General features: G+C 40.2%; 2 protein-coding genes across 2 annotated transcripts; one reads left to right on the top strand and one right to left on the bottom strand.

The window, feature by feature from the left end:
- Nucleotides 1-3,634: 3,634 nt before the first annotated feature.
- On the top strand, nucleotides 3,635-12,393 carry LOC308392107 (uncharacterized protein). Its single transcript, XM_080874976.1, has 3 exons — nucleotides 3,635-3,724; nucleotides 7,376-8,741; nucleotides 11,271-12,393. The coding sequence occupies exons 1-3, from the start codon at nucleotides 3,636-3,638 to the stop codon at nucleotides 11,403-11,405; spliced, it is 1,590 nt and encodes a 529-aa protein (XP_080731102.1). The 5' UTR covers nucleotide 3,635; the 3' UTR covers nucleotides 11,406-12,393.
- Nucleotides 12,394-13,836: 1,443 nt separating this feature from the next.
- On the bottom strand, nucleotides 13,837-24,031 carry LOC308392185 (C-C motif chemokine 4-like; the record flags this gene model as incomplete). Its single annotated transcript, XM_080875105.1, has 3 exons — nucleotides 13,837-14,266; nucleotides 23,079-23,202; nucleotides 23,971-24,031. 3 exons carry the CDS (start codon nucleotides 24,029-24,031, stop codon nucleotides 14,164-14,166), a joined length of 288 nt encoding a protein of 95 aa, XP_080731231.1. The 3' UTR covers nucleotides 13,837-14,163.
- Nucleotides 24,032-24,446: the final 415 nt, after the last annotated feature.

The raw sequence follows: 24,446 nt of genomic DNA, 5'->3' as shown, positions 1-24,446 counted from the left end.
TATATATATATATTCCTGAAGACTATTGAAAGAAATTACAGGAGCGCTTTGCTAAGACAGTTCAAGCTGTGTTGTTTGGCGGCTCAAGACTTCTGCACTGTATATTGCTATGTTGAGCCCCAAATCTGCCCATAAGTTATAATAGAATCACAGTACAGTAATTTCTTTAGAAAAAGCAATGGTAGAGGGAGATTTATATATTATATATCTAAATATATAATTATAGATATATTTAGTCATTTTCTCACCAAGTTTTCACGCTTTTTTTCTCCAAAATTTGCCACTTTAATGTGAAAAAACGTTATTTTTTCATGGATTTTTATACCCACCAACGCCATGCCCCTTAATTTTTTTTAATACGTTGTTATGAGTACATGTCTTAAACTGTAGTTTAAAATACTATTGGTAAAAGTATTTGGTCTACCACTAGGTGACAGTGTTTCACTAGGTGAAAGTGTTAGTGTGCTTGCCCTTAGTGGGAAACAAGAAAATTGCTTACTTGTTGGGTCCTTCTGTGGAGTTTGTATTGTTCTCTCACAGTCCAGAAACATGTTCATAAAGTCTGATGGAAATAAATCAGCCAGTATGAGTCTAAACACCTCTCTGTCTTTCTTTGTGATGGACTGGTAACCTGTGACAGCAGGGAAATGTAAACTATTTACAAGCAATAAAAAACAAAACCCCATTTTATACACTTAGCTTTTCTAATGCATTATGTCTAAATATTTTAATACGCGTTCCACTAACTCTCAAGATTTAACAGGATTTAACAGAAGTCCGCGAACGCCGCATGAACTCTCGGCGGTCCCTTTGAAGTGCAGTTTGTGGCTGGAGCTGAAGCTGCCCTCGGAGGTAACAATTAGCTTATGTTAAAAAAAAAAAAGGTTTCTGTATAATGATATTATAATTTTCAGGCTCTAAACAGGTAATAGCGCCCTCCGGAATAGTTGACCTACGAAATTGACTTTTAAAACCTCAACCCTTCTTAACCTGGGATAGGCTAAAGCTCCCACCCCCACCCGCCGCCACCTTGAACTGGAAAAAAAGTGAGTGAACATCCATTACCCTGTAATATAGTCATTTTAACTCGTGTTGCTAATCCCCAGATTCAGTTACACTGATCGCTACAATGTTACACACTCCACTTGTACTTAGAATCTTCAAATAAAAGTAAAGATAGCATAACCTTGCTTGGTCCTACAACCATTAAACAGTTTAGTTTGAAACGTCAGTAGTAACCAGTTATATAGGAGCTTACTGATTTAGGCACCATAATTTATAATAAGGTACAGAAAGGGGAAGAAACGTGTGGAGAAGCACACGAAATACTTCCATTCAGTAGGTTTCAGTCGCTGATTCGTATCATTCCCCTCACCTTTTAGGATGGAGTGAAGTGTTAAAGGCAGGCTAGAGGATGTGAGTAAAGTTGCCCCCCCCCCCCCTTCTTCAAATCCAACAAAAGTGGTATCAAACGTTTGTGCTACGTTTGTGCTGGTTTGTGCTGCAAAAATGTTCTTTTGTGCTGCTATCATTTTAAAGATATTAATAAAAATTTCTAGAGGTCATCAGAGGTCAACCAGCCCCCCCACGTTAATTAACCTCCTATGAGCCGAACTCTTCCACGGCATTCATTTTTAATTTCTCTTTGATATTTGGGCATATTGGGGCCCGATGAATGTAAAAACAAAGAATTACCAGATTTTATTTTTTTTACCTTATTTTTATTTTTAAGAAAAATAAGAGCCACATATGAGGATATTCGTTTAAAATTTTGATAGAACTGTAGCAGTATAATGTCCTCGTAGGTGGATATCAGGCCCTTCTAGAGCAAGATTGAGTATTTTGGTCTAAATAACCGAAAATGTGATGTCCACATATGTGGACGCCAGGTCCTAGGAGGTTAAATCAAACAAAATGGGTGTCAATCAACTGTGCTACGTTTGTGCTGCTAAAATTGTTGTTTGTGCTGCTTCTGTTTTAAAGATATTAATGAAAATGTAAAGGTCAAAGGGTCAACCAGCCCCCCACCACCACATTACCCAAATCAAACAAAATTTATGTCAAACGTTTGTGCTATGTTTGTGCTGGTTTGTGCTGCAAACATTTTTATTTGTGCTGCTATCATTTTAAAAATATTAATAAAATAACGTCTTGATGTGTGCTTAATCATCCAGGTAAGTAAATCCCAAAAGGTTGATACTGTTCATCTGGACATTTTCAGTTGGAGAAACGTCACTCATCCAAGTGACTTCTTCAGTCTCAGCTGACTGCAGGTTTTCCCAACCTTATAAACACATGTGAGTGAAGTTGGCCCCCCTACCTTCTTCAAATCGAACAAAATGGATGTCAAACATTTGTCCTGCAAATTATTTTTTTTGTTCTGGTTATGTTTCCCTAATTTTATAAACAGTACATGTACAGTGAGAGAGAGATGTTACATCTGTCTTCACTTGCATCCCAGTCACGGAAGCGTTGTAGGTAGTTCATAAGAGATTACAGGATCACCCCAACCTCAGCAACAGGACCACTCTCAGCACTGATCAGTTGTGTTTGCTTTTGGAACTGTGTCTTAATTCCACCTATTAGGCAGAAACCTAGGTGTGTCATGGGTTCCCCCAGGCCCCTGGTCAAAGTCACCAAACCAGTTCATAAGCAGGTACAGGTGTGGCCAGAAGGGTCCTCAGAGGCACTGCAAGACTGCTTTTCCACCACAGGCTGCCACACATGACAACACCACAGACTTTCAGGAATATACAGAAACTGTCATTGCTTACATCCCAAAATGCATCGATGATGTCACAGAGATCCCTTGCCAAAATCAATACACGCAAAGCTCCAGGTCCTGATAACATCCTTGGACGAGCACTGATGGACTATGCTGTGGAACTCCCAAATGTCTTCACAGACATCTTTAACACATCACTAGGGTCAGGCCGTCGTTCCCACATGCCTCAAAGCCTCCACCATCATTACTGTACCCAAGAAGTCATCTACCTCCTGCTTTAAGGACTACTGTCCTGTCAAACTCACCTCCATCATTATAGAATAGAATAGAATAGAATAGAAAACTTTATTTGTCAATTTCTTCAAATGTACTTGCCATACAAAGGAATTAAAATTACGTTTCACACTGTCCCATGCGTAGACATTGACAACAATAAAGTGCAGATGCACAACAAAAAACAGCCCTAACAATAAGGTAATATTAAATAGGTAACAGGATAGACAAAAAAATAAATAAAAGTGTTCCAACAGTGTTCCCTGGAAAATAGTATACTAGTCTACTTGAGGTAGTCCCAGGTTGTGGTTGGTAGGGGTATTTTGTTTTAATGCAGCATAAGACTATAGCAGCAGTAATAGTAATATAATAATACAAATAGTGCTAAAAGAAATACTAAAAATATATAGCAGCAGGTGTGTGCAATTGCAATGCAGAGGTAGTTGTTTCCAGTCAGGAATGTTTTCCAGTTCTTAGTTCAGAGAGTGTTTCCTTGTTGGAGAGTGTGCGTGGATGGGGGTGGGGGTGGGTGGGAGGGGTAGAGTCCAGTCTGTCTTCCTATACTTCTGCCAATCTGGTGATTCTGCTGGCTGGGAGCCAGGAGGGAAGAGAGTTCAGCAGTCTCACAGCCTGGTGGATGAAGCTGTTGGTGAGCCTAGTAGTGCGGGAGCGGAGACTTCTGTATCTCTTTCCAGAGGGCAGGAGGCTGAACAGACAGTGCGCGGGGTGGGTTGCATCGTTGACAATTGTGATGGCTTTGCGGGCGAGGCGAGTGGTGTAAATGTTTTGCAGGGAGGGGAGTGGTACACCAACTATCCTCTCAGCTGTTCTCACAATGCGTTGTAGAGCTTTCCTGTTATAGTCAGTGCAGCTACCGCCCCACACAGTGATGCAGCTGGAGAGGATACTTTCAATAGTTCCTCTGTAGAATGTAGTCAGGATGGGTGGTGGAGCACTTGCCCGCTTGAGTTTGCGCAGGAAGTAGAGGCGCTGTTGTGCTTTCTTGGCCAGTGATGCTGTGTTAGTGGTCCAGGAGAGGTCCTCACTGATGTGGACCCCCAGGAACTTGGTGCTGCTCACCCTAACCCTTATTAAGTGCTTTGAACGGTTAGTCATGCATCAAATCAAATTATCGCTTTCGCCCAACCTGGATCCATTTGAGTTCGCATACCGAACTCAGCAACTCATTCACAAACTGGATCTGCTGGGGATCAGCACCTTGCTGTATAACGGGCTGCTAGATTTCTTGACAGGAAGACAGCAGACAGTACGGGTCGACAGCAACACCTGCAGCCCAAGAACACTGAATACGGGGGCTCCCCAAGGATGTGTGTTGAGCCCCCTTCTCTTCATTCTGCTGACCCACAACGAGATCTACTACAGGGGTGAAGTTAACCATCTTGCAGAGTGGTACAGCAACAAAAACCTGTCCCTGAATGTGGAGAAGACCAACAGCGACTCTACTTCCTCTGCAAACTGAGAAGCACAAGAGATTCAACCCCCATTATGAGCACCTTCTACAGAGGCACAGTTAAGAGTATCCTCACCAGCTGCATCACTGTGTGGTATGACTCCTGCATTGGGTTCTGCAGGAAAAAATGACAACGGGTAGTGAGAGCAGCCGAGAGCATTGTGGGGACCTCTCTTGCCTCCCTCCCCAGGAGATCTACTGCACCTGCCTCATCTGGAAGGTTCTCCTGCAGTCAGCTGAGACTGAAGAAGTCACTTGGATGAGTGATGAAATGTTTCTCCCACTGAAAATGTCCAGATGAACAGTATCAACCCTTTGGGATTTACTTACCTGGATGATTAGGCACGCATCAAGACGTTATTTTATTAAGATTTTTAAAATAATAGCAGCACACACGAAAATTTTTGAAGCACAAACCAGCACAAACGTTTGACATGAATTTTGTTTGATTTGGGTAATGTGGGGGGGCTGGTTGACCTTTTGACCTTTACATTTTCATTAATATCTTTAAAACAGAAGCAGCACAAACAACAATTTTAGCAGCACAAACCAGCACAAACGTAGCACAGTTGATTGACACCCATTTTGTTTGATTTAATTCATGTGGGGGGGCTGGTTGACCTCTGATGACCTCTAGAAATTTTTATTAATATCTTTAAAATGATAGCAGCACAAAAGAAAATTTTTGCAGCACAAATTAGCACAAACGTTTGATACCACTTTTGTTGGATTAGAAGAAGGTGGGGGGGGGGGGGGGGGCAACTTCACTCACATAGAGGCAGAGGTGGCAAAAGTATACACATTATGTACTTAAATAAAAGTGCTGAAAAAGGTACAGATTCAAATTCTTTTCTCAAGTAAAAGTGAAAAAGTACAGGTTCTGAAATGTACTCAAAGTAAGAAAGAGATAAGATAAGATAAGACTTTATTGATTCCACAACGGGGAAATTTTTGCGTCACCTCAGCTCAGGTACAGACATCAGAAGGAAATACAAAAATACAAATAAGTACAATCAATGAAAAAAAGTAAGATAATACACTATATACAATGGTAGCATACACAGTATGTGATTATGGATATGGTTGGAAATATGGAAGACATAAACTATATAGCTTGACATAACTATTGTACCACTACTATTCCTATGTATAGACATGTACACACACACATGTACACACTAAATATACATATGCATACATATACATACATATATACCTGCACATGTCCGTACACATGGAAGGTCCATTATGCATGAAGTGGTGACCGTGGATGTTCAGTGTCCAGTGACTTATGACATCGTGATTGAGGAGTTATAGAGTCTAACTGCTGTTGGGATGAATGATCTGCGAAAGCGCTCCTTCCTGCAGCGAGGGTGTTTCAGTCTCTGACTAAAGGAGCTGCTCAGCCCACTCACATACTCATGCAGTGGGTGATGTGGGTTGTTCATGATGGATGTCAGCTTTACTAACATCCTCCTCTCGCCAACCACCTCCACAGACTCCAGGGGACATCCCAGCACGGAGCTAGACCTCCGCACCAGTTTGTCAATCCTGCTCCTGTCCCTGTCCGTGCATCCACTACCCCAGCAGGCCACTGCATAGAAAAGGGCAGATGCTACCACAGTGTCATAGAATGTCCTTAACAGAGTCCTGCAGACTCCGAACGACCTCAGTCTCCTCAGCAGGTGGAGTCGACTCTGGCCCTTCTTATACAGGATGTCTGTATTTGTAGTCCAGTCCAGTTTATTGTTGAGGTGAACACCCAGGTACTTATAAGAGTCCACTATCTCAATGTCTTTCCCTTGGATGTTCACCGGTGTTGTAAAAGTAAAAGAAAAACTTCATTTCAGTCTAAATTTTTAATCTCATAAATGTCTTCTGCTTGAGTCACTAGTAGAACATGAGATGGTGGCCACACATCATTGCTTCTTATCCCTTCTGAGATATGTTTTAGTTTAGTTTAGTTTAGTTTTTTATGTGTTTTTATCACTGCTGGCACAATGAGACTGCGCCTGCAGCCATTCACGTTGCACAAGTAGTCCCGCTCCTCCCTGATACCACATCCACGCATGTTGTTGCAAGAAGGTTTGCTGTGTCTCCCACTACAATCTCAAGAGATAGCAGGAGAAGTGATGTTACGTGAGAGGAGCTGGTCAGGGCTACAAAATGACATCAAACTAGCAGCAGGACCAGTATCTGCCCAAGGAGCACTGCTGGAGGCCTAGAAAAGGACCTCCAGCAGGACCAAAACAGGACAATTCCCAGCCTCATGTGGCAAAAGGGTAAAGGCAGTTCTTGTATAATGAAGGTATTCATTTCACTGATGGCCCTCATGTTCCCCAGATTTGAATCAAATTGAGAATCTGGGATGTTACGAGCATCCAAAGCTGCCAAAAAGCACCACAGAGTTCCAGGAGCCCATCAGTGACCTGATTTAGCTCTGAGAGGAGCCTGATCTTTCGACAGTGTCCCGGAGGGTCTTATGGACATGGGGTCCATAAACATGACTCATCCACATTATGGCACAAGTTTGATCAGCCTCGGATTTCAATTTTTAATGTTGTTGGTATGATTTTGAAAACAGTCCTCAAAGCATTGCTGATTTTGGTTTCCAATGACTGTTGTTACCTATTAATCTTCTCATCAAATTATGTAATGCAAAGTATTCAGGATTCTTTGAGTGTCGTGTCTCTTTCTGATATAATGTAAAGTGTGGGAGAGTTTGTGTAATGCTTTAGGCTCTTGGTAAGGCTCTAAACAAAAACATAGCACACTTAGTGATATGACATCAATATTATTGAATGGTATGTTTGTCTTTGCTGTAATAAAATTAATTCGTTATACAAAAAAGAACCATAAACTTGGTGTATTTGAGAATAATCTACTTTCCTTTTCCTGTTAAACAGAATCATGATTGACTTTGAGGAGACAGACTTCATTTTGGAAAATCAGAAAAGAAAAAGAAAAAAAGATCTCAAAAAAGACAAAAAACACAAAACCAACATGACTGTGAAACCACAAGAGAGCATCCAGAAGAAAAAGAAAAACTCCCAGCTCAAAGAAGAAAAGAAGGAAAGGAAACAAAAGAAAAAGGAAAAGAAGAAAGAAAGGCAAAGAAGGAGACTGGCCTTAGAGCTAGGCAGCAGTGTTGTATTTAAACAGTGCGGTAGTGCCCAGGAAAAACCTTTTGAGAAGCCTGAAGCATCAAAGCCGCAACAAAATGAAAAGCTGAAGCCTGATCGTCTGACTCAAGACTCCAAAAAGAAATGCAAAAGAAAAAAAAAAGTGGTGTTTGAAGTGTCACCCTGTTACATCCGTGTCAAACGGCCTAAACTTGCGTCATCCTCCACCAAAGAGGAGGCGGCTGTGAAAGGCGCTGAGAGCTGTTCACAGGACGCAGTGACGGGGAACAGCCGCGATCAGGACTCTCAGGGCACCAGTGATGACATCAACAGCCAGGACTTGTTTATTACCCAGAAGACTTTCAGAACATCGCTCTCCGAACCCTCCAGCGGGGAAGTCAATGACGGAGCCCTTATGCTATCTCCTCAGGTGCGAACACAGCAAGGCGAGTGCCAACAGCTTAAACAATTTCATGAAGAATCAGAAAAATGGCCACATGACTCACAGCCTCATCAGCTCTTTGTGCAGCCAAACCCAGAAGAACCTGAAGAAGGTAAAGGACATCATAAGATACATAAGCAGAGAAAAAAGTCCCTTCTGAAACAAGAAAACACAAACTTATCTGGAGAGCAAAGAGTCTCACGTTCAGTGCATTTAAAGCTCAGTGAGGGGCATCCTTTCCTGGAGGAGCCAATCATTGTCGACTCCTCCCTGGATCTTGGAGAGCGTTCCCCTTCATGCCTGCCACATATTAATAAGTCATTACTTCCTGCCAGGTCCACAGTGAGCTCTTCCACACAGACAGAAAACTTCTTCACCACTGAGCTCTCCTCCTACCTCAGCTTCTGCCAGAAAAGTAGACCAGCTGTTTGTTTCGATGACGTGAAACCTTTAGACCTGAGCCTTCCACACAGGGTGAGAAAAGACCACAGGAGCTGTTTGTCAGTAATGGAGGTCAACCGTGAAGGAGAAGGAGGCATGGGTCCATCTGGGTCTTCACTTGTGAAAGAAAATCAGGTGCTTTTGGGTCGAGGAGAAACAACTCCCAGTCCGCAGTTGTCAGAATCTGATCAAAAGTCTGCTGATACAACGACATCCAGCGAGGACAGCGAGCAGCCGTGCCGCGCTGGCAAGCTGGACCTGATTCAGGTGATACCACATGATCCTATTTGTGTAGTTACAGAGCAACAGATGATAAATTAATTCATCTTACATATTGAACTTTATATTACAAACTTCAGAGCTAACACCAGATATCTTTTTATGTGTTTTTCAGCTTCAAGCCTCTTGAAATCGCAGTTCTCTCTTTTTTTTCACAAAAATACTGAAAATACTGGCGTAAGATGTCCCACTGATGGGAATTCTGCTGTTTTATCCTGTTTGTGGAAAAAAAATGTAATGTACAGCTCTTTTAGGAGATTACTGGGAGATTTAAAAAAAATAAAAGTATGACTGTAAAGATTAGTTTGTGGAAGATTTAGGTGTAAGAACCATGATAAAATATGAAAAACAGATTTAACAGTTACAAATTATTGATATTTATTTTCCCATTCTTTGCCACTCAAAGCCTATCCTGTATCCTATTTTTTACTAAAAGTATTCAATATAAACACACACTCACCAGCAGAGTGGCGGCAGGGTCAGTTAACCAGCTCTAAGGACACTCTCACGCTAGTAGCGACTACAGGTGGGTTTTGATTATCGATTTATCGATTAAAATCGATTCTAGCTTGGATAACGTGATATCGATTTATTAAAATGCTGAATCGATTTTTGAATATAAATTTATTTTGCCCGAAATGCAAGAATCTCGGGTTAAACCTCACAAAATTTCAGCAACCACCAAACAGCTAAAGCAGTAAATAAGAGCAGGTACACGGATTCTGCACAAAGACGTAAACACAAAGCGCGGAGATGTGGCTTTCTCACCCGACGGCACGGACACGGTCGGGGCTGGAAGCCGACAGCTCGCTGATTCTGATGTTTCGGCGAGTCCGCGCTTTGTGTTTACGCCCTTTTTGCGCTAGATTCAGAAGCTGTAGGTTTTTATCTCTCTCCAAACAATATTGACTGAACCAGCAGCAAAAGAAGATCCAAACTACACTTCACACTAAACATCGTCATGAATTCCCTCCCAGTTTTGCTGTTTTGCTTCCACCACAATAAAATCACACTTCATGCAGAGCTCGCTCGCTCTCTCTCTCTCTCTCTCTCTCGCTTGCTTATTACACACAAGTCTGCCGTTGTTTACAGTGCTGTCGGCCGCTGTTTTTTCCCCCCTTTTACTCGCTTCTGAAAAGAAAGCCTCATTTCTGCTGTTCAATTATGAACAAATTTAAACTTTTTAAAATTATGCAAAATTGCAAAACACTTAGCTGTGTTGCAATTCTGTAACTTTGCTCTGCTTCACTTCAGCAGCATCAGGTAATGTTCATGTGTTGATTAATGGTTCTCTTTCGTTTTGATCTACTGCAGAATATTTTTAAGGTCATCTGCTATAAAATCCCAGGCCAGGAAAATCTCCTTCATGTTTTTCTGTGTTACTTTGACACAAAGGCATCTGCTGTGATGCTTACACCTTTGATAAAGTCTCGCAAGTGTCAGCTTTCTTTTTATAGATATAAAAATATGGAAATGTACTGATGCGTGATCAGAATTATAGTATTTCTGACTGAGGCAAAATTTCCCCGATTAAAATCGAATCGAATCGGATTGAATCGAATCGTGGATCGAATCGATTCGGGACCTTGTGGATCAGAATCGAATCTATTCTAGAAATCAGTGACGATACCCAGCCCTAGTAGCGACCATTGTGTTGTTCAAAGTTTTAGGAGCAGGGGTTGCTCAGTAGGTAGCGTGGTGGCCCCATGATTGGAAGGTACCTGAGCAAGGTACCGTCCCTACACGCTGCTCCCCAGGCGCCCAATGGCTGAGTGAATTGGTTAAATGCAGAGAGGAATTTCCCCACAGGGATCAATAATGTATATATTATTATTATTATTATCTTTCAATCAGTGACAGACGTTCTTTGACTAGTTCCAATAACCAAGACTAGAAAACCATTGTTGATATCGTATGTCCAGAGCACTAATAAGGATTACGTGCATGTACGCTGACTTCAATATTTGAGGCCATGTTGATTATGAGTAACACCTTGTAAAAGTACATATATAACACAAAATAAGGATAAAGATAATATGGTCACCTTTAATGCTTTTGTTTAGGACTCTTTTGACAAGTTGCAAAAATTAGTGTCACGTAGATGTCCGAGTTGTTGGCAGGGCCGATAAAAAGTATTAATTCAGTAAGGACTAGATGTTACAATCCCGGACAATGCATGAAGATTCATTCACTTTTTTAAACATCTCTCAATCTGTCAGATTTCTCTTATCACCCTTAAAAATACTGGTGACCAGCAGTGCTACCCCTCAGCCTCCTAGTAGACACACTACTAGGAGGCTGAGGGTATCAAATTTAGGCATCTTATTGGGGGCAACTCATGTTCAAGAAAGAAAATTATCCAGGGCTGTGCATTTCAGTTGGTTCGTGTATTTTGACATTATAAACACTTAAGAATTTCTGTTTTTGCTGAGCAGTAAGAAATGTTTCTCAGGAGAAAAGGAGTAACTGAAGTTTCTTCCACTGTTCAGTAACACTGTGACTTTTTTTGGTCCTCAGGTCAGAGCGGTCCAGATGAAACTCAACGAATCCTTCTTTTTCAAACCCAAAGGAGAGGGACGGTCACCCAGGCCTGAGTCACCGCTGATGAAACTCTCTCAGGGCAGAGACACTAAAAGGAGGAAGAGTCGCTGAGGTCACAAGGTTTTAATATAGGCTGCTATTAGCCCTGTTGGCTGACGTCAACAAATAAGATGTGACGTTTGTGTTGACGTTAGTGGCCAATAGTTATCTGTTCAGTCATATCAATTTCGTGCTGACTAAATGTTCAGAATTTCATCTGAAAGCCTTTAAAAACTTTTATATAAGATTTTTTTGCTTCCCTGGAACAATTAAATGAAATCGTTACTGCCACACGAACAAACAAAGAAGACTTTAAAAAAAATTATTTAACACATTAATATGGACCTAGAACTTCACAATTGGAGCACGCTTAAACTTTCCTAGCAGACACCATCTAACGTCTGGAAAACTGTTCAATTTTATGAGCTTCAGCTGAGAAGCAGTGTGTGTCAAGTGTCGAGCATTCCTGCTGAAACTCAGCCTGTGCCTGAGGGTCTTTAAGTAGAAGGACAGCTACATTAACACTATCAGTGAGCTCAGGTATTTTATTATATATGCTGTAAAGTTCTGATCTACATTATATGGACAACAGTATTGGGCCACACGCCTCAGTTCAGGTGTTTTCGGTCCCATTATCATAAGGTTAAAACATCATACACCCAGATGTGCAGTCTGCCTTTACAAGTATGAACATGGTCCTGCAACATCAGCACAAACACTGTGTGCTGGGAGCTTCGTGGCTGAGCAGCTCCTGTACGTGTAACGTGTAGCTGTACGTTTATCCAAATACTATATGTTAGGAACATGAACAGAAGAAACATGCTTCCATTAAAAGAAAAATAAACTTCTGGGATAGAAATGACTGATTACTGTCTTTTGACCTGTTGTTCTAAAGTTTTTAGTATTCTGTCATGTTTTTTTAAATTGCTCTGTAAGTTTGTCCGGCAGTGGCAGTTTTTTGATGCCATGTCGCTATGACAGCATGTCGTAGTTCATAACATCATAACAAATAATCTGTTGTTAAAGTTTATTTATTGTGACGTAGTAGAAGTTCACTTTCTGTTGAGTGTTGATGCAGTATTTACCAAGTTCTTAAATGGTGCTAAATAAAGATCTTTATTATTTAAGTCTGTCTGCCAGCAGAGTTTGTGTGTTCTGCTATGAAACATGGAGAATATGTGAAGATGAATTAAGACCTTATATTCAACCAAGTGCTACAAAAGGCAAGCTACATGAGCAACAGATGTTTTAAAATGATCTCAGTGTTTTCAGATGGATTAGTGAGAGTACAGATCCAGAGGTGGGCCAGACCCACCATCACAGACAAGGAGAACATGCTTGCAGATAAGTTCTGATGCACAAACTACTGAATAAATGCCAGCTGATGTATTACATGTGTTTTGCTTGCACAAATGAAACATACTCTTTGAACATCAGAGCCGAACAGCAGTGGTGCAGAGGTAATCCAGCACCTCCGTCTCATTGGACAAAAAGCTTTTGGTCAGAGTCCAGTCGGTTTTCACTTTGGTCAAGCTGTTATTGCTTAAATGTGTCTAAAGCATCCTAGAGTCTGATCCTGGGAAAGCTTCACTCCTCACTGGTCTCAGCCTCACATCTCACAGCAATCAGATATGGAAGATTGAATTCAGAGCTCTCTTTTTCCTAATTATTCTTCTGAAACCAATTTTATTTCAATTCTTACTTTTAATCATTCTGGAAACAAGATTAAAAAAAAGATAAAAAAAGTTACTTTGTTGAAACACACCTCTTTCTTCTCCGCTTGTGTTTTCACGTTTCCCTAAAATCCCCCAAAATCAGTGTAATTCAGTCCAAATCAAAGTGGCCACCAGGGGTCAGCTGTTGCCCTTACAAGATGGGCTTAACAGCATGAAAACAACACAACTAGTGTCACTTTAAATATCCACTGGTCCCGTCCCAACTAATGGCCTATAAAAAGGTATTTTACCAAGGTGTCACGCAAGAAACATTTCACTATGTGTAAAACCAATGAGCTGTCTCAAGACCTTCACAACCTTATTGTTGCAAAACATTGCTCCCTTTTTTTGTGATAGCCAGCTTCCCGCTCGCTTCCCTAACTGCAGCTGATGCGACAGGGCTTCGGCGCGGGTTTGCTGCCGTTGCTGCAACTAGGAACCGGGGAATATGGAGGAGAGAGGTGTGAATGTTTTTCATTTTTGTTCTCCGTTGTGGGTGTTTGTGGAGTGCATGTTCAAAATAGTTGGGAATGGAAGCAGCTGAGGATGCTAGTTGATTATGCTTTTCATATCTGAAAGTGCAATTGTTAGTACCTTGATATCTTTTGAATCAGATATCTGGGCCTAAATCCTGAGAAGCCATGAAAACTCTCCAGTAAGCTCCCATCCAAAAGTATGGCGTGGTCTGCTGGTTCCATTCTGCAGCCGTGTCGTTCTTTAATGGTGAGGCAGGAAATGGACCCAAAGATGCAGACTTGGAGGCAACCTTGAATAACCAAAGACTGACCTTTATTTAGTTGGCAGCTGCAAATCCATAGTACAAATGAAGACAGAGATGAACTAAATCAAGGAAGTACTACAGCAAAACAGAACTAGGCATGGGGAACATAGGAGGACAGGAAAAGCTTAACACCTAACAATATCAGAATAAAAACATAACCTAGGCAAAGGTAACATCCAAACTGAAAACTCCAAAAATATAAAAAGGAGAATATAAAACAGGAAACTGGGTATGCCCGGTACAAAACCCAGGCTGCAGCTGTCTTATAAAATTGCTAGCATGGGTTAACATAACACAAAGCTTTATTATGCTTGATCGTGAACTCTGAAGAGCTTTATTCATCATCGTTCTGCAGATTGGTCATTGATGCAAAAGCTTCTTGAGCCCAGGTGACGCTCTGGCTCACACAGATGCGCCTCCCGGTGGCTGTACCGATCCTGCAGGAAGATTACAAGAGAGTTAGGATAGAAGATACCACGCTGTGGCTCGTGTTTTCATGCATTCTGTTTTGTGTTCAGAAATTACGATTACTGAAATTACTCATTGTGGTGACATACACAAATGCTTTTTCCAGACAGGCGCTGTGAGACTTGAAGACAGAGACTATATTCTTCTGTGGTATCCTTCCAGTAAAGAATTTGAAACAGCATTGTCCATGAGACATTTCAAGCAATTGTTGAGCTAAAAGGAAAAAAAATAATAAAAAGACAGTAAAAAATTCAGTTTCATAGCAGCATGTGTCAAAGGTGTTGAGCATTGTTGCTGAAACTGACAGTCTTTAAATAGAAAGGCAGTGACATTAACACTGTCAGAGCGCTCAGGTCCTTTATGATATACACTGATGATGTTTTAAAATAACCCATCAGCCCAAGATTAAATTTTAAACAGAGTGGAGTTGCTTTCAAGTTTTGTAAAATGTAAAATGCATTAACAATAATAAGTTAAAGTTAACAACCAAATATAATCTGAGGTTCAGCTGATCTGAACATTGATTGAACTGAAAGACAATAAAAAAGATTTTTAAACACCACAGCTATTTAGGGATTTCTTAAAGCCAGCAGAACCTTTGTTCCCTTCTGACTCTACTAACACTCACTGAACATGAACTATCAGCTCCCATTAAACCCTTCAACCAGAACTCATGTGACAGTAATCTGTATTGATTAAAATAAACACAACCTTAGTCATGATCATTATAATGGTCCTAAATGACTCATGGCAAGATAACTAGCTAATACTGCAGAATTCCTCTTAGTTGACGCTGTTCTTTAGTGATGCAAATATCCATTTGGGGCTCATCCCTCAGAGGTCCTTAGGGACATTTATTGTCTTTTGCATTTTTAATTTTAAACCATTTTCACTGTGTTGAGTGGAATATAGCCAAATTTGTCAAAGAATTTTCTTTTTAATTATATTTTATAATTGTGGTGTAAATTCATTGAATTAGCCTAAAATGGCTAAGCTACAGAAATGCATCCACCTTAGTCCCTTTGGACAAAAATGTCCACATTGAAACCCATTATAAACGCTATTTTTCACGCCAGAAAAATTACGGTCAAAGGGATCGTCAGGTTTCCAGCTTAGGTTTCGTTTTGGACTACAGGCCTTACGGTGTGTTCACACCGAACGCGATGGACGCGAATAAAACGCTCCAAACACCCCTAATTTGACGCGTGTACATTCGCGTCTCAACGCGTGTCCAAGAAAAATCCATCGCGCGTCAAAATATGATATTTTGACGCGCGTGAACCGGAAATGTGGGAGGAATGTGTAATTATCCTTATAATTACAAAATGTTTTATGTAAGATTCATGTTTTGTGATTTAAATCTGACATCACAAAAGTATTTTGGAATTTGAATAATGTATTTTGTAACTGCAGTACACATAATACTGATTTTGAACAATTTTGTCCAGGTTCCTTGTCACCGGGGACTCCTTCAGGACCATCGCGTTCAGTTTCAGAGTCGGTGTGTCCACGGTGAGCCAGATCACCCCCCAGGCAGCGACGTCCATCTGGGACTGTCTAGTGGACGACTTCATGGCTGTGCCTTCACCTGGAGACTGGCGGTCCATCACAGAGGGATTCCAGGAGCGCTGGAACTTTCCTCTGTGCTGTGCAGCTCTGGATGGGAAGCACGTCCAGACAAAGGCACCCCATATATCATATAGGAGACACACACATTGATATACACTAAATATTCATTTCATTTCTTTTTTGTGGTGCCCAAATTGATGCACCTGCTTGATTTTGTTTAAACAATTATTGCACACTTTCTGTAAATCCAGTAAACTTCTTTTCACTTCTCAAATATCACTGTGTGTGTCTCCTGTATGATATTTAACTGACATTTTTTATTGTAACAACCAACGATTTATACAGGAAAATAATGTCTATTAACAAGGTTGCCCAAACTTCTGCATCCCACTGTATCAGTATATTTTGTCATTAGTATAATATGAAATAAATTCTACATATGTCAAGTTGTGTGCCAACATTTGCTGTGTAGTAGAACTGAGACATTAGTCATTATAAAAATTTATTTGAAATAATATTAAAAGTCTCAAACAGAAAAACATTAAACATAAATATATAAAATATAAGAATTTACAGAGAGACAGGAATAAAAAGGACCAGCTGCTCTCCAGAGCAGGAACAAGGCTGAGGAGGAAATGCTCCATTGGAGACTGGTGTGGACTCTTCAGGGACTCCAGGATGGCCAGCTCCACCGCCGATGGACCGTCCTGGGACCCGTCCCTCATCTGCCTCGGAGCCGTCCTCCTCTGTGGGCCTGTAAAACAGCACAAAACACAAAGAAATGAGAAGGCTGCTACTAGATTTTAATTTCAACATTGAAAAAAAAAAAAAACAATAACAGGATATAATCAGATTGGTTGTAGATATTTAGTAAAGGTGATCACAAGGGAATCCCACCGACTAAAAAGGTATCAGTGCTTGCTGTACATATCTGTGGGTGCAGCAGCAGGAGCTCAGGGACTGGGCAGCCAGGAGAAGCAACAGGGGATGCTCTGCTGCAGAATCAGTTCGTTCTATCAATACAGTATTAAATGTTAACAGGTTGGATATAATAATCGTAGAGTAGACAGTGGTCCCTCATTTATTGCAGGGGTTCTCAGAATAACTAGCCCCTGGCCACGCACTTTATACACTGTTTTCCCCACACTCATGAACATTGGTCACAGTTCTCACAATTGATTCTCAAAGTGCAAACCTTTGTAGATTGCAAAACGTAAAAGTGCGGTTGCCGCGGTTTGTCTTCATCTGCCCGCCACTTTCGTGCGCCTTTTTCCCTCACGGTGCAGGTGTCTATTTCCGAATGAGGCTCATAGTTATGGGTGTTTTTGTGCTGTTTTTTCTATTGGACGCGACGGTTATCAAAACCAAACGTGATAAATTTGGCAAGCGCAGGAGATTTGTCAATCAGGCTGCAGAATGCAATGCTGTACTGTGCAATAAAAAATCAGCGAAAAAGCAAAGCAGTGACAGATGAACAGCGGGACCACTGTGTGCTGTTTATTAATAAACAATAAAATATATTCCTAAATGACAACATGCATAAAAGCAGAACGGTATTTGTACGTCAGTGGGAAAATAGCGGTGGCTTGCTAGCTTTTGTGCGGCTTCCCCGGGTCAGTGAAAACTTTCAAAAGAGAAATGAATGAACTTACCAGGTTGCCCGATCTCTTCACATATCTTCCTCCAAGCTCGGTCCTTTTTATTCCTGTCTCGGTACTGAAAGCAGCTGGTGTTGTACAGCTCCGAGTTGTTTGCTACCGCATTGATTAGCCTTCCCCTCCATTGAAGTATGAAAGGCTTTGGCTGGATCTGCCCCTTTGACCTAGGTAACAGCCACGTCACCAGGCTCCTGATTGGTTGTCGCGGCGCGATTTGACGCTGGAGTTCAGATTTTTCCAACTCGAGCGGTAGACGCGAAACACGCGTATGCACAAAATGCAACACAAAAACTCACGCGCGTGGTTTTATTCGCGAGTCAAACGCGCCAGACGCGCTGCACTGACGCGCGTTTCACGCGTTTTGGCGTTTTCGCGACGCAAATCTGCTTCCGAATTTTCGCGGGACCCGCAATCGCGCGTCATCGCGCCTTTCCATTGACTTTACATGTAAACCTGACGCTCTATTCGCGTCCATCGCGTTCGGTGTGTAATTTTTTTATTTGTCCACCGGGTGGCGCCCTTGCTTCACATTTGACCTCTGCTGGAAAACAGCGGGCTGCTTGGACAGACCTGCCGGAAATGAAGCCTCATCTCCGGCGTGCAGCAGCGGCTTCGCCCGCTGATCGGGCGGGACCATTTTTTGGTCCCTAGGACCATGAGAGGGTGCATTTTTTTTTTTAGTCAACAGGAAATGACGTATTTGTTGTCACGTGGTATCAGGCGTGTGTGCTGGAAAAAGGGGTCCCCGGTGATCGTGCCCCGGTAATCGTCGCGACTTACCCCGGCAAGATGCACTTATTTCGGCCTAGAGGAGGAGCATTTGCCGCCTGGAGACCATTTTCTGGTCCTGAAAAAAAAAATAAAAGGCGATCGAAATGAATGTTGGTGCCAATCTTTAGTCCATCTAAAGGCCTAATTATAATAACAATTGAATATTACCTCAAATGTTTTTTTTGGAAAATATTCAAGTTTTATGTTTTTTGGGGCAAAAAAAGCAGTGCGCTCATGTGACGAAACCGGGATATAAAGGGTTAAAATCCGCGAAATGTAATTAAAACTTGACATGAATATTTCAAGGAGAAGTAGTTTTAAAAGACTGACCAATTTAAAGTGAAAAAAAAATTAATATTTAATATTTTTATTGCACATTTTGGGGAATGGACATAGGATTAAAGGTGGATGCATTTTTTTTTTTAATGTGCTCCTGCAAAAAAAATAATGGCAGGTCAAAATGAATTTTGGTGCCAATCTTTGGACCATCTAAAGGCCTAATTATAATAACAATCAAATATTACTTCAAATGTTTTTTTTGGAAAATATTTAGTTTTTTTGTTTTTTGGGCTAAAAAAAACAGGGCGCTCGTGTAATACAACTGGGATTTAAAGGGTTAAAACAACGAAAATATAATTAAAACTTTATATGAATATTTCAGGGAGAAGTAGTTTTAAAAGACTGACCAATTTAAAGTGGAAAAAAATATTAATACATAAGATTTTTATTGCACTTTTTGGGGAATGGACATTTATGTCCATTAGGGACCAAGGTGGATGTCTTTTTTAGGGATCTCCAAGGTTAACCAGCTGGTAACGCAGCTGTGAGGATGATATTATTTTCAACATGTTTTGTAAACTAAGAGAAAAGGGTGATTCAGAATCTTGAAATTGACATTTCTAAAATGCAGTTGCACAAAATAAAAAAAATCATAATAAATCCCTCCAAAAAGTTTCATAACAGATTAAAATGCAGCATATAGAACTGATTAACAACAATAAGTTTATTTAAAACCAGATAAAAACAGGTATAATTGGAAATAATTCGTCTAAATTTCAGGAGCAGGAGCGTTCCTCCAAACACTCCCCTGCACTACTATCTGACTGGCCCAGGAGCCGCCACCAGTCCCCTCTGAGGCCTTCCTCAAACCCCAGCCTCAATTCATGCTCAAACCATCTGCCATTATCTACTAGAAATGCTGTCAAACTTTTTTGCAGATGTGGTCCCAGTTAATTAATCTGAGGTATAATGTTCACTCATTTTCTCAGTGTAACTTGTAAAAGTTACGACCAATCAAATAAAAACATTAAAGGGCCTCAGATTACATTTATCTTCAGACTGTGAAGCAGACTGACAGACTTACGTGCAGCAGCGCAGTAATAAACCGTGAGCAGCAGAAGCAGCAGTCCCACTGTGGCCTTCATGTTTACTCCTCTCTGGATGTGATGATGTCCTTCTGCTGTTGCTGTAAGAAGTGATCTGAATGTTTAATGCAGTCTCACGCTCACTTAAAGGGCCGTTATATGTTTGTCATGGTGAGTTTTTACTGTCACTTAAACACAAAGATTAGAAATCACCAACCAAGCGACATCTCTGCAGCTACTCCACACTGCATACAGAGACAGATAACATCAAGAGATATAAATGTATGCGACTCAACTAAGTAGTTACATTTAAAATATATTAATCTGAAATGAGATGACCCAAATGCATACTGTACAAGGAGAAAACGCACCTTTTATGAGGACAGTCCAAAGTCCAAAAGATGCAACAAGTCCAGACAGTGCAAAAAAAGCAAAATAAGTCCAAGAAACAGACAAGAAGCACACAAAGGCAGATCACTGAGGAGTTAAAGAAATGCCACCTCAAAGATTAAAGGGAGATGGCTGTAAAAACAGGATTATGTAACAATAGGAAATGGGAGGGAAACTAAGGAGAGCAAATGGGAAAGAAGAAAAACAACACAGAGGAAGTAAAACTTGACACAAGACACAAAAGAAACAAGCTAACACATTAAAACAGGAAGTAAGTAAACACTGAAGCCAGGACACAGAAAATAGACTCTGGGAAACACTGGAAAAGGCTTTGAGAACACAAAGAACTACAACGAATAAACCCGAAGGCAAAATACTAAACAGAAAATAAACAGGAAACAAAAGTTAATCAAGAGATTACAATGGAAAACTAAAAATGGAAGTAATTGAGAGAAAAGCTCTAAATAATCCTAAAATCCACAAACTCCCATGATGGAAAAAACATGAACGTGACACGAAAAGAAAGGAGTGAAAGAATAATTCCAGTTTTTTTCTTCCACGTGTATTTCTTTTTTCTAACACGATCCATATGGGCTTCACTAGGAAACAACATAACAAACATTTAGCAGAGTCAAATGACTTCACAGCAGTCATGGGCACCTGCTCCAATCAGAAGCTGGGTGGTTCCATATGTCCCAAAATTACACTCACTTGACACTTTCTCTGGTACAACGTGCCTTTATCAGGTTTTCCCCATTTTACCGTCAGAGCTGTCTCAGTTCTTCATGGCACAGATTCAAAAAGATGCTGAAAACATTTCAGAATTTGGTGAGCAAATTGTGTGCTGTACATCCATGATGTGTCTCTCCTGTTCCAGCACATCCCAAAGGTCCTCCTTTGGATTGAGGGGTGACGTGGAGCCCATTTGAGTACACTGACCTCACTGTCATGAGCCTTCTCTATAAGAAGTCATTACTCCAGGTCCACAGTGAGCCTTTCCACACAGACAGAAAACTTTTTCACCACTGAGCTCTCCTCCTATCTCAGCTTCTGCTAGAAAAATAGACCAGCTTGATTAGAGGACCTGAAACCTTTAGACCCGAGCCTTCCACACAGGGTGAGAAAGGCCCACGGGAGCTGTTTGTCAGTAATGGAGGTCCAGGTGTCTGATATGGAGTGTCCTGCAGAGCAGTCATAGAGATTACATGAATATACGCTGACCTCATTATTTGAAACTCTGGCCATGTTTAATGTAAGTCTCTGCGATGTAACAATACACATGTAACAGGAAATAAGGATAAAGACAGTAATGCAAGTAAGTAATTTTACTTAGGACTTTGTTACCAGGTCACAAAAATAAGTATGGATGTCACAAAGATGTCTGAGTTTTTAACAGGGCCCATAACAACTATTAAAAAATATTTAAAAAAAACAAAAAACACACGAAGTTTCATTCACCTTTCACTCCTCGAGTTAAATTCAATTTTATTAATACAGCGCCATACATCTCGCAATCTGTCAGATTTCTTTTGTCACCTTTACAAATGGTTGAAGTCGCATTCTTTTAGCAGCCAGCAGGGGGCAACTCATGTTCAAGAAAGGAAATATCACCGCAGATGAAACTCTCTCAGGCAGATAAATTAAAAGCATTAAAAGCAGGAAGAGCCGCTGAGGTGACTGGTTGCTAAACTGCAGTTCATGCAAAGATATATATATATCTATATTTTTTTAAATTATTATTATGGGGTGATATTAGCCCTGCTGGCCGATATCGACATATGAGCAAATAAGATGGCATATTTTAATGTGAGTAGTCAATATTTATCTGTTAAATCATATCAATTTGGTGCTGACTAAATGTTCAAAATTTAATCTGAAAGCCTTTAAAAATTTTATACTAGATATTTTTCTTTCCTCGAACAATTTAATGAAATTATTAAAACACAAACAAACAAAGAACACTAAAAAAATAAAAAATGTAATTTCACACGTTGATTTGGACCCAGAACTTTATAACCGCAGCTATCTTAAACTTCTGTAGCACACAGCGAAACGTCTGGAACACCGTTCAGTTTTAATAGCTTTAAGCTGAAACGGTGTTGAAAGGTTAATCAGAACGCGAGAGTTCATGTTCAGGTTACACGAAACAACCACTGTTTTCGGCCTCACTCCTAATCAGAAGGCCCTGTGTCCGCTACCAGTATGATAGGCTACTGGATTTTTTTTTTTTTTGGCAGGGTAAAGATGAAGTGTGGAAATTTCTCCTTAAAAAACAAAACAAAACAAAAAAGTAAACGCCCGATTCAAAGCCGAACATTTTTATTGAAAAAACATGCGTGGGTTGTTTTTTTAATATATATACACAAAGCATTTTGGAAAATACAGTCATTATAAAATTGCTGCTAGCATGGGTTAACATAACACAGAGCTTTATTATGGCTGATCATGAACTCTGAAGAGCATTCATTCATCACCGATCTGCTTTTGCTTAAAAGCTTCTTGAGCCCAGGTGACACTCTGACTCACACAGATGCGCCTCCCGGCGGCTGTACCGATCCTGCAGGAAGATTACAAAAGAGTTAGAACAGAAGATACCACGCTGTGACTCGCGTGTTTATGGATTCTGAGTTTTTTTGTTTTTGTTGCTGTTGGTGGGGTTTTTTTTTCGGGTTTCTTCTTCTTCTTTTTTTTGCCTGTCCCATTCGGTACTTAACAATAATTATTATTACCGGGATTATTGTCTGAAGGCCAAGAAAGATGCCCAACTGATTTATTTTTCCATTTATTTTTGGTCATGGCTTTGCCAAATTGCTCCACTTGATAGATCTTAATAATAAAATTATTATTATTATTATTATTATTATTATTATTATTATTATTATTATTATTATTATTATTATTATTATTAGGGAAAGAAGGGAAAGAAAAACAGGTGAAGAGGGACAGTGAGAGAAGACCCTAAAAAAGCATGCACACTGTTTTGTGTTCAGAAATTACGATTACTGTAATTACTCATTGTGGTGACATACACAAATGCTTTTTCCAGACAGGCGCTGTGAGTCTTGATGACAGAGACTATTTTCTTCGGTGGTATCCTTCCAGTAAAGAATTTGAAACAGCATTGTCCAGGAGACATTTCAAGCACTCCTTGAGCTGAAAGAAAAAATAAAAAGACAGTAAAAAATTCAGTTTCATAGCAGCATGTGTCAAAGGTGTTGAGCACTCAGCCTGGAACTCAGTCTTTAAATAGAAAGGCAATGACATTAACACTGTCAGAGCGCTCAGGTCACAAAACTGTGTGCTGGGAGCTTCATGGCATTGCTCTCCATGGCTGAGCTATATGTGTAATTTGTTAGTGACCCAGTAGTGTTGTACATATATATATATATATATATATATATATATATATATATATATATATATATATATATATATATATATATATATATATATATATATATATATATATATATATATATGCTTTCTTTAGAACAAAAATAAAGTCTTTCTTCCTCTGATTATTATCTTTCGACCGGTTGTTCAGGTCAAACTGTCACTTCGTTTCTAAAAACGCCACAGCTTATTTTTTTTATCTGGATCAAACGGTCATAAAGTAAACACATACATAACCTCACGTCATGTATGTGATAAAAGCAAAAGTTTGTCTTCGTAACATTTTAACGTGTTTTGTCATCAAACTCAAAACATTTGAAAATGAATTTTTAAAATAACTCATCGCCCTTTTGAAGTTTTGTAATAACCTCACCCACGTAATGTGAAGTTCATTCACAATAAACAGTAAAAGTTTTTAACTTGTAACTCATTTAAGTTATGAAGATTACTAATAAAATCAGATAAAAATCGAATAAAAACATTCAAGAGGGCATTTATCCCCAGTTAAAAGCAGACTGATTGACTTACGTCCAGCAGCGCAGTAATAAACCGTGAGCAGCAGAAGCAGCAGTCCCACTGTGGCCTTCATGTTGACTTCACTCTGATGTGATGATGTCCTTCGGCTGTCGCTCTAGAAAGTTAACTGAATACTTAATGCTTTGTCACACTGATACAAAGGGCAGTCTTAACAGATCTATTATAGTGAGTTGCCTTTTTGGGTAAAAGGAAGTGTAAGAGACACACCACCACTTAAACATGTAGATTAAAGATCACTCACCAAGCAACACCTCTGCAGCTTCTCCACATCGATTATGGAAACAGATAACATCATGTTCCATCTATTCAAGTCAGCTGAGAACGATGACCACATTTTTAATTTTTTTAATTAAAGTAATTTTGTTTGAGAAGACATGCGTAACAGCATAATGTCTGTTTATTTCTGCCATATGATTCTTTATAATCCCCCAAAGCTGATTCTGTTCATCTGGACATAGCGTCTTCAG

The sequence above is a fragment of the Rhamphochromis sp. 'chilingali' genome (genome assembly GCF_963969265.1).
Source record: "Rhamphochromis sp. 'chilingali' genome assembly, chromosome: 2".
NCBI lineage: Eukaryota > Metazoa > Chordata > Actinopteri > Cichliformes > Cichlidae > Rhamphochromis > Rhamphochromis sp. 'chilingali'.
The sequence above is the reverse complement of the archived record's forward strand: the minus strand, read 5'-3'. Positions and strand labels throughout refer to the sequence as shown.

Coding starts and splice junctions, on each gene's coding strand:
- LOC308392107 (XM_080874976.1), top strand. CDS start 3,636: ATGAAGCTGTTGGTGAGCCTAGTAGTGCGGGAGCGGAGACTTCTGTAT. Junction 3,725..7,375: donor CTGAACAGACAGTGCGCGGG/GTGGGTTGCATC, acceptor CCTGTTAAACAG/AATCATGATTGACTTTGAGG. Junction 8,742..11,270: donor GCAAGCTGGACCTGATTCAG/GTGATACCACAT, acceptor TTTGGTCCTCAG/GTCAGAGCGGTCCAGATGAA.